The sequence below is a fragment of the Antedon mediterranea genome, chromosome 1 (assembly GCF_964355755.1).
Source record: "Antedon mediterranea chromosome 1, ecAntMedi1.1, whole genome shotgun sequence".
In the NCBI taxonomy this organism is placed as follows: Eukaryota; Metazoa; Echinodermata; class Crinoidea; order Comatulida; family Antedonidae; genus Antedon; species Antedon mediterranea.
In genome coordinates, this window is record NC_092670.1 from 31720575 (window position 1) to 31731956 (window position 11382).

General features: G+C 31.4%; 1 protein-coding gene across 1 annotated transcript in view; it reads right to left on the reverse strand.

The window, feature by feature from the left end:
* The window catches only part of LOC140044102 (uncharacterized), a 29519-nt gene extending 18396 nt beyond the window's left edge, over positions 1-11123 (reverse strand). The window contains exons 1-11 of the mRNA XM_072088585.1: positions 10927-11123; positions 10547-10618; positions 9603-9671; positions 8341-8412; positions 8103-8171; positions 5691-5768; positions 5402-5473; positions 4792-4860; positions 4403-4474; positions 3177-3236; positions 1583-1717 (exon numbers count right to left, since the gene is read on the reverse strand). Of these exons, the coding sequence (XP_071944686.1) occupies positions 1583-1717; positions 3177-3236; positions 4403-4474; positions 4792-4860; positions 5402-5473; positions 5691-5768; positions 8103-8171; positions 8341-8412; positions 9603-9671; positions 10547-10618; positions 10927-11123 (965 nt within the window). The remainder of the gene's footprint in view (positions 1-1582; positions 1718-3176; positions 3237-4402; positions 4475-4791; positions 4861-5401; positions 5474-5690; positions 5769-8102; positions 8172-8340; positions 8413-9602; positions 9672-10546; positions 10619-10926) is intronic.
* Between the last annotated feature and the right edge of the window lie 259 nt (positions 11124-11382).

The window sequence follows — 11382 nt, forward strand, 5'->3', positions numbered from 1 at the left end:
TTTTTATTTTCATACTCATTTATTTATTTCATAGAATCTAATATTTGAGAGTTTAGAGTTATTGTTAACAAGCACTCTGTCAATTGGAGTAGGCCTAAAGACTACTGATGCGATAGCATTATACAAACATGATAATTATCCATGATTCATAGTCGGATTAGATATAATTCTTAATTTGTTTTAAAGATAATTGTGATGATCCGGACAATTTGGCTGCAGGTATTGATGAATTTATAATAAAATAAAACAGTTTGAAAGAAAGTTCTGAATTGTTTTTAGAGTAATAAAAGCACAGTAATGTTAAGATTGTTCCTGGATAGAATGAGAAGTGCAATGAGTTGCATAATATTGCTCGGGAAGCTTTTCTTTTTCTGGTGGGACAGTGATTTCCCGAGGTTCGCTCTTTTTTTAGGCAATGCATGAGGTCAACATTGACGACCTGAATATTATTCAAAACCAAATTTTAAAGCTGAATTTTAGCTTAATAACTTTAAGTTAAACTGCCTATAGCTTCTGGTTTACAGACTCACATGGGTTCATACCAAGTAATTGCATACTAATTATATTCTTTTTAATATAAACAAATACCGTGTATGTTGATTGTTCCGGAAGCTACAGGGTAATACTAGGACTTTTAATTTCTTTGAAGTAATCTACATCTGTGACATATTTTGGCCCCATAATTTTTATTAATCTTAAGGATGATGGTGACATCACACGCCAATACAAATTGTTATATTCGAGCAAATACACTAGCACGAAAATTCAGCAAATGCTCTGTTGGTGTTAAATACCAAACTGTTCTTATTAGGAGTGTATGTATTGCTCTTCTCTGTGGTCTAATCACACCAAAAGTGCAATTAATGCCTTAAGGGTATGTTACAACAATGCGCTTCGATTATTGTTAAGATTGCCTAGACACGGCAGGCGGCAGTGCTAGTAATATGTTAGTTAATAATGGATTCCCGTCTTTTGAGGAGTATTTAATAAAATCTGTCTTTTCATTGTTGCAGAAAATGTCTGCTAGCTAAAATGAAATCATAAATTGTATTATCATCATTTAATTCATTAAATATATCGACATCGCTGTTTAGCTTGATATATATTTTGCTATGTTCATTGAATATTACAGTCAGCAACATTATACAAAACAAACAATCTATAACTTACAGAAAATGAAGATTCGTTCCATTAAATGCTCCATTTTCGATAACTGTAATGTTGTTACGTACGAGCATTCTGGAAACATAATATTATGCTTTTAGGTTGATGTGAAAAGATAATATACAGTACTATGGGTTAAATTGTATTGCAAACTAACAGACTAAAAAGAAATTGATATATAACATCGATTCGACGAGGCAAGTAAGAGTTATTAGTATGATCCTTACATATGTTAATGGTTTATGAGAGATCCTTTTACAATGACATAAACATGAGCTTGAAATGGAAACATTTAGATCTGGTATAGTAATTATGTATCATTCTATTAACACAAACATAAAAAAACACACAAGACCAAAGTAGGCCTGAGTGTCATTTTTTACGTCACTATTTACTATTTATACTAGTTTATACTTACAACATTTCAAGGGATGACATATTAGCGAAGACAATCTTTGAGATACGTTGTATATTATTTTTGTTGACTATCAATGTCTTAACTGAAGGTAGTTGACCGCCTTCTAGTGATGTTATATAGTTCCAACTCAAATCACTAAAATTAATTGTTTAAATAGAAAACACATAATAGTCAGGTTCCTCATGTATGGAAATAGGGGTTCCGTAGGATTTTAATGCCCAAAGTGAGATTTCACTTGATTTTACTTTATCATGGTGCTACGATACCAAAAATGCTAGGTAACAAATTTTCACGATCCCGTAACCATGGTAACAGCCCCAAATTCAAAATGGCGACCAAATGGCCATATCTCCATAACCCTTTGGTCTATTGACAAGGTATTAGTATCAAAATACTCGGAATATATATATATATTTATATTCGTTGTAATAGAACATTTTTACTAAATGCAACCGGAAATGCTTTTTTCTGTATTATTGAAGTATGATGTAATGATGTATTCTTGGTAAAAGTGAAAATTACGTCAGAGTAGGGCCAACATATCTGACCAATATTTATCCATCCTTGTAATGTAAATAGCTATTCTCTATGTCAATGGTGAATAACTTTACTTCTGGTCATTTTCTTACAAAATATTGCATTACAATAAATATAAATATGTATAGTCTGAACAATTTGAGACCATTTTTAAATTTCCATGACCAGCCGTTTTTTAGATACAGTGCGAGTCAAGGTCAAGGGTCAATAGTACAGAAAATAGCATTTCCGGTTGCATTTAGTAAAAATGTTCTATTACAACGAATATAAATATATATATTCCGAGTATTTTGATGCCAATATCTTGTCAATAGACCAAAGGGTTATGGAGTTATGGTCATTTGGTCGCCATTTTGAATTTGGGGCTGTTACCATGGTTACGGGATCGTGAAAATTTGTTACCTAGCATTTTTGGTATCCTAGCACCATAACAAAGTGAAATCAAGTGAAATCTCACTTTGGGCATTAAAATCCTACCGAAATACACGAGGACCCTGACTATAAGAACACGCATTAGAATATTATTTAATTCTTGTGAAAAAAGGACTTTAAAGAAACAGAAATATCAATACATTATGTAAATGTGTAATTGTTTTTATAGAACTCACAATTCAAAGACTGACAATTATACTGATAATAAGGATAATGGTAATTGTATTATCGCCCTCAAGCATCTTGAAACTGAGGAAATTCAGATTAGAAGATAGAATTTGCAGGTAAATCAAAGGGATAATTTGTTGTTATTTATCATATTCAAAAGTATTTTTAAGAAAATTGATTTTTTGTAATTAGATTTGGGTTTTTTTTTTAAACTTTATTTATACAATTTAAATCAGTTTTAATGTCATTTTTATTTCTTAACTTTTTGCGCAATAAAATTTATTGAATTTACACACGTCACACAGCCAACACAAATAATGTATGTAACATTATATATTAATTGCAGTAAATAATACAATTGTACTATTTTTTGCTGTATCTTTCATTTGTTGATGCCATGTATGCATTTGGTAAACGCTTGTATATATATATATATAATTATATTTATTACACTCACATTATATCCAAGTTGTTGTTCAAGATTGGTACTTCAGTAAAACGATTATTAGCAAGTCGTCTTCATTGTTAAAAGGTAATAGAATATTTAAATAAATATATCACTAACAAAAATGTCCAATCATAACATATTTTTAATTACAAGATTTAGTTCATTTGGCCACGAAAAACAAATTTCATTTGAAACAACGCCAATGACTTACAATATGACGTTATGTAAACTGTCTTCATGATATTAAGTGGTGGCACCAAGATTTGCCTACGCAGGAAGATAGCATCCGTAGATAGGGGCCAGCCGGGGAGAGATATTAGACACTTATGGATAGTTTTAGTCACTTTTAAAGATGAAAATCCTTGATTGGGCACACTCAGTAGGGTATTTTATCAGAGGAAAGCACTCCCCCCGACGGCGCCACCACCGCTACTTTAGGCATCCAAATTCGTAGGAGTACATTTTTAAATTTAAATAAACAAATACTTTCAAAATGTGCAAAGAGAAATAATTTACAATGATACTTCAAACACTTCTTTACTTTTTTATTTTTGGTAATTTTTAAGTTAAATTCCTTACGATTTTTATATCTAATTTACACAAATTACATTTAATGTAAACATAAATACTATATGATTCTATTGAAATAACATTTTCGTCTTTAAACGGTTTAAAATAAGTCGATTCTAATAATTTAAACAGCCCGATATAAGTCCCAACTTGCATTGCGCGTGGATTTAGCGTTTCGTTGTTCTTCTGTGATTCATTCACGCACTTTTCCATAGATCGTGAAGCCCAAAAACAAATGCAAGAGTCGTAACTTTTCACGGAAATACCGAGGTTTCCCCAATGTTTTCAAACAGATTCTGGCAAAAACAGAAAGACAATTAATGCAGCAACTAGACGACGTCAGGCTACGTCTATAGCTAACGCACGGTGTTCGTACGTTACTGCTATTTACCAGCTAGACCTACAAAACTAAGCCTAGCTAGGATAGGTATACCGTACCTAGTTTTAAGAAGTATGGATACGGTACCGTATCTTTAGCCACGGCGTTTTTTTAAATCATAATTTACCATAACACGTACATTTAAAAAAAGGAATGAACTGGTTTGATGTTTTAAAAGTACTATTCATTATTTTTAAAATCGAAAATTATAGGGAATGGGACTTTAAGAATTAACACACACGTATTTATAGGCTTTATGCTTATAGTGTACCAATTACATACTCACAGAATATGAATACTGTCCAGTGCAACGAAGGCGTCCTTGTGTATAAAACTAATCTTGTTTTCTTCAAGATTGCTAAAAAGACAGGACACACGTTTGTAAGGTAACGAATTCGTTTATAGCGTTATAAATATATTGGTATTTAAAAAAAAAAGTTAACAAAAATAATAGGCTACGGATAGTAAATAAACGTTTACGTATATTTCGACCAAAACAAATGTCTTATGTTTTCAGATCATGGTTATAAATTATTTTCAATTTATACTCGGAAACTGACGATATATATGATAACTTTTTTTAAAGACAACATACATAATTATCTATATAAGTTGTATTAATGTAAATTGTCAGATTTTTTATTTACTGACATGATCAAGGCAAACAATACTTACATTAGGTGTGTATTTCCACCCTGAAATGCTCTTGATGGTATGTTTCGTAAGCTGTTTCCGCTTAAAAATCTAGTACATTTGGAACAATACTAATTAAGGTAGTCTAAAATAATGTCACATAAAAACTCAAAAGGCTTCTAAAATGAAAGTAGAAAGCAAAACCCCATGAAAAGGAACGAAGTAGAATTAAGCAAGATCGACCCCATGAAAAGGAACGAAGATTCTATTTAGATTATGTATATATACATTAGTTTTATATGAAAATATGATGCACACATTAATTGATGCATGCAATTTTAAACTCTATAGTTTGATTGCTATCAAGCCTAGCATCATTACTTTGCGATTTCCGGGTTGCAAACATCATTTCAGCTACCAACTTCAACTCCGTTACCTCTAAATAATCACACTAGCTATAATTACTCGGATATTTATGTCTCAGTACATAGGTTGAGGACCCCTCAGCATGCATAATTCATGCATAGGTCTCACCCGGGTCTCCAGGGGCGTGGTCTTCTTTTTGAGAACCATCCATGTACACTCACTAGAGGGTGAGCAAGCAAACCCCCTAGTAACTTACTAATTGTCATACATCGACTCTTTTACTTACATTACACTTGCGCCTGTAACGTTTTTGAAAGTTCCAGTAGAAATGTGTACAATGTTATTGTTTGCAATAACTCTATTGAAAGAAGAAGATATCATAATAATGATAGAACAGAAGCTTATCATTTAATGGACTTTTTTGGTATCTCATTATTCTTGTTAAATGTAGTTCTACTAGAGAGGCACGCATTACAAAATACAGCTCAATCAACACACAATGTATTATCTGGTACAATGTATGTCTAATAAAGTATGTTAGTATATTTTCCATCAGTAGCTTTCTGATTACTTACATTCCATAGTTAAGCCTTGTAGTCAATGCAAATGAATTTTCACAAAGCCTTTGAAGGTTGTGGTTATACTGAATATCTCTAAATATATAAACCAAAAAAGATAAAGAGAGGTCGACATTGACTATTAATAACGATTAAAACACATTTCTGCGATTATAAACTCAATGGTAAGTTAGATTTATTTATTTATTTATAAACTTTTTTTTTATATGGATGACATTTTCATTAGAAAATAATGTTCTTACAAATGGTCCATGATTAAAGAAATGCTAGACTTGCCCCAAGTCTGTATTATCTTTTTTTTTTATTTATTTGTTTTTATTTCGACCGCGATTTTTGTCTGAAAATACAGACTTGTGAAACACGTATAGAAATCGATTTGCAGACCGCAAACATACGATAAGAATGACGTAGGTTATCATACCGTATTTGGCTATATGGGGCGGGCGGTATGTAAATATGGATTTCGAATCAACCAATGATCATTTTGTTTCAAAATGAAAGAGATCGAGTACGTAGGCCTACCAGTGCTTAATGTACAATCGAGACTGTTGAAATATAAAATAGTAATGCCAAGTTGTTTTGTTTATTAATTGTTTAGTCCTTGGCCTCTTTCGTAGGTCCTACTCAACTCGCACGTATGACCTGCCAAATAAAACGCCAATGAAGTAGGCCTACATACCACCGGCACACAACAGGGCTACACCACCACACAGAACAGGACAGGGTCTGGGTGGGAATTAAATCAAAATTATCTCCGCGTAATAATAAATGATCCATTCAATGTTTGATTTGCGGAGAAGCTAGCCTATCATATATCAAGACGAGTTTTCATGTTTCAAAGATCCCATCAAATGTTTACCAGACTACTAGGCATATAAAATAATTTCTAGCCTTCAGAACTTTCATAAATGTACCCAAGTACACATTGTCTAAACGTAACATAGCGCATGCGCATCATCTTAGTTGTTGAGTCTTTGAAATTCTGAAATATGAATATTTAAACAGTGTACGAGAGAGTAGCCAATCGCATGCAGCTGAAACTAGTCAACCGGATAATCGTATGCACCAAGAATTCTTGGTGTCAAACCACGTGACTTGTGCGTGTTTCCCCAGACGGAGTATCCAAAATCAAGTAGTATACGTATGAAACGCCATATGTGCCAAAATATTTATCTTTTAACTAATATTAAGACAAAACTCCGTCTGGAACCCAGACTAAAGAAATGCATGCATAATAGTGAATAGTCATAAGTTACAAAATTTACAAAAAGATTATAGATTATCGAAAAACATACAAGTACAATTACATTTTAAATACAGATACAGAATTAATAATAATAAACAGTTAAGTAAGTACATCGCAATTACACAGGTTCTCAAGTTGAAGTTTGTATTTAAATACATCATTTTTGTTGTGTTTTGTACTTATATTTAAATGCATTGTAAGAGGTCGCTTCTTGCAATGATATAGGAAGGTTATTCCATACTTTCCCACCAGTCACTTGAAGTGACATATTCAATTTGCTAACATTTATCTTGAGTATAACTACATGTAAGGGTTTTGCCAATCGAGTATTATAACCATGTCTATCAATGATTAATTCAACTTAATCTACCAAACGTTGAGGGGCTAGGCCATGAATGCATTTGTACATCATACAAGATATTGAAAATTCACGCCTCTGTTCAAAGGACTTCCAACCCAGGTCATTGATAATGTCATCCCCTCTGAATTTTATAAAATCATAGTTTCCTGACGTGATTCTAGCAGCACGTCTTTGTTGTTTCTTTGCAATATCAATGAAACAATATGAGGTATTTCCCCATACTGTAATTCCATAATCAATACAAGGTTCAATAGTAGTTTTGTACAGTATTTCAATTAGTGGTTTAAATAAAAATGTACTCATTTTCCCCAACATTGTTATCTTGTAACCAACGGATATTTGGTTTATATTAAGTACCGTACATGTTGTTCCAGCTTAGGTTATCATCGATTTGCAATCCAAGATATCGCACATTGTTAACTTGTGTTGTTAAATTTGATACCATTAATATTTATATTTAGAGTTGTTATATTAGTTTCCTCTATTTTTAATAATCATTACTTTTGTTTTATCAGCATTAATAGTAAGATGATTTTGTTTATACCATTCGGTAATAGAGTTTACTATTTTTGGTAGATCATTATTTATATATAGGCCTAATTACCTTTTTTCCCGTAACATATATACAAGTACCATCAGCAAATACATAGTATACCTAGATACCATACTCAATTATGCCATTTATATTATAAACCCAGTACCTAAATAAGGGTATTTGATCGAATCAGCACACTTCAATTGATTGACTTAGTTTACCAACATTCATTTTAGAAATCTACAATTATTGTACCAGAATACTTACATTACTGATAATTGGAGCTTTGCAAAAGTAAAAGGTTCAATAGTATGTATTTGGTTGAACGATATGTCTCTGAAAAATAAAATATTGTAGTGATCTTTAGTAATGTAAGTATTGGATTGCGTTTAGCCGTTATCCTCTCTAGAATTAAACAATGTCAATTGTATAGTTTTTGGTTAGTGGTGTTGTGTCGTCGGAGGTCATACAGTAACACTCATATCAATTGTAATAACATACTTACAATTTATTTATGGACGGTGAATCCTTAAAGAGAGTATTGTCTAGCGATGTGATGCTGTTATGTTGAATATATCTATTAAAACAAATAAACGAAAGTAATATGCATTTAATAAGACAAAATCGTTAAAAAGCGACGACAACGACTGAAATGAAAATTTACTCCACTAGTCCAGTTCCCTATGTCAAAAAGTGCCTCTTTGAAAAAAAGATTAATATTATTGTTGTTGATACTGAAAAAAAACCACATATTTATAAACAGACATTCATTCATTTAGAACTGAGATTAATTATTAGGACTAGGCATCAGTGGCTAGTATTGGGCGCACCCAATACAGCCATTCCAGGAAATGCCGCTCTCTGGCGCGTTCGTACCAAATCGAGGTGTTTAAACTTTTGAATTTTACAAAATATTTAACAAGCAAGTCAAAAGAAAGCTAAGATAAATTGATTTTCATTATAATTGATTTTTACCTGACGTATTTTCAGGTAAAATAAAGGCAAAGAATGAGTCAGTGAACGCGGGAGTTGTTTATTTCATTTAAAAATCAAGGGCTCAGTGAGCCCGTGACACGCGCAAAGTGTGTACTGACAACAATGGGACATGCCATCCGATAACATCGAGGGCGAATGACTTTACTATGTAAAGTGTGTTTTTTCAGGGTCCGGTTTCTATAATAATATGACAAGTTTGTTACCAAATACGATGACATATTACAAATATACGTTCTAATCTATTAGGTAAAAGTAAAGGCAATAAATGTAGCTGCTATAGTAGTTAGGAACTACACTGTTACGTATTGTTTAGTTCAATGAATCAATAATGAATAATATGAAAAGTTCGTTACCAAATACGATGACATATATTACAAACATACGTTCTAATCTATTAGGTAAAAGTAAAGACAATAAATGTAGCTGCTATAGTATTTAGGAACTACACTGTTAACGTATTGTTTAGTTCAATGAATCAATAATGAAATAATATGACAAGTTTGTTACCAAATACGATGACATATATTACAAACATACGTTCTAATCTATTAGGTAAAAGTAAAGACAATAAATGTAGCTGCTATAGTAGTTAGGAACTACAAACGTATTGTTTAGTTCAATGAATCAAACACATTTTAAATAGAAAATTAAAGTATGACTATTAAACAGGAATGAAAAAAATAATGCTTCTGATCTGAGATTATTTCACTATCTATTGTAATATATAACATCAATAACATTAAACATTGAAATAATATCATTGTAACGTACACATTAGAAAGTTTTGGAAGATCATTAAATGCTGTTGAAATGTCTGTCAGCAAGTTGTATGCTGCATATCTGAAAGATTATTAATGTTTAGATTGATTAACATCTATACTCTAATAAAATCAATTATTATGTAAATGTTATGTAAATCGAATTAGTAAAATGTATTGCCCCAAAAAACTTAAACAATTAAGATTATTAAAATCCGACTTTGACTTTGTTTTGCTTTAAATTACAGTTTTTCCAGGTAAATATATATTTTGGGTCAAAGTGAATAACTGTCTGAATGTGACATTAAAAATGGCATATTCATCAAACAATTTTTTTAAAGGAAAATAGGCCTATATATTTAAGTACTAACATCGATGCATGCTTAAAAACCATGATAGAAAAATTAAAATTGTATGGTCAGATTATGACATTATAGACAATAAAATATTACAATGGAATTAAGTTATACACAATAATGTTTATAAGCTGAATAAAGATACGGCTTGGTTTGAATGGTTGACTGTTCTATTTAACAAGGCGGAACCAAGGCAGTTCTCAGATTTTGACAAAAGAGTCGCAAGTCTCAATATTTAAAAATAATCTGAGGATGCAAAAAACATTTTAACAGAACGTGATACAAATTAAACCAATCAAATGACGAGGGCACTCAACAATAATTACTGATGACTTTAAAATTAATATCATAATACTTAGGCTACAGAATATCTTTTTCAAAAATAATACTTACACACTTTGGATTGACTTCGGAAACGAGGGTAGTCTTCTAAGTGAATTGTTATTAATTCCTCTGAAAATAACATGTTATGATACAATGTTTTAAAAACAGATTATATATTGATAAATAACCGCCGAAAATGTTTTAAAATCATGCAACAATACCTACTAATTAATATTACAATTGCAGTGAATGCTAATTAAATTGTTATGAAACTTACATAACTCTAAGCTCCGGTAATTTTAACAACGTATCGTCATTAATTGCTCTCAGATTGTTGTCACTCATGTATCTATATAAATTAAAATTAAAGAGAATGAAACAACTCTTCTTTGCGTCATATACAATTTAGATTTTTAAAGATTATAAAGTTGTTAGTAATTAACTTTACACCACGGTCTCCACCTTTAGGTCTCATTGTACGACACATGAAAACTACATCGGTATAAAGTAACAATCCTACAGTCCTTCTAACCTTAGTCCCACATTCCACTTGATTTCATGAATATTTTATGTAATAATTGATTAAGATAAGTAACTGCTTTGTCATGAATTATTAAAACACAAATATTAAGCAAACTAGTAACTTCAATAACTTACAGATAGTACGTATTTATTGGAATTCCAACTGGCCATTCATTTAGTCCTCGGTTGCTACAATTCACGGTTCGTGTTCTTTCTGTACATTCACAAACTGTCTCAAAACTGGCATCGTTACTTGTTCTACATGCAACCTTAACACCAATTGACCAATTCACATATAAAAACAAAAATACCATCAAGAAGTTATAAGACATCATTGTAACAAAAGGTACAGAGTAGTTACATACGATTTACACTGTTTAACCGTCTTGACTGGTTAAGGTGATCATTATCAAGGTTCATATATGTTACAGAATAAGGAAACACCGTTTATATTTCTCAGGTGAATAATCATTGTAAACATTGCAATTAAACTGTATTCAATTCTGGTATTGTACTCACACTCATTGTTTAAAATGGAAAGTATAGCTGATACTTATTTCTCCTTGATTTAATCAAATATGAGGTATTACA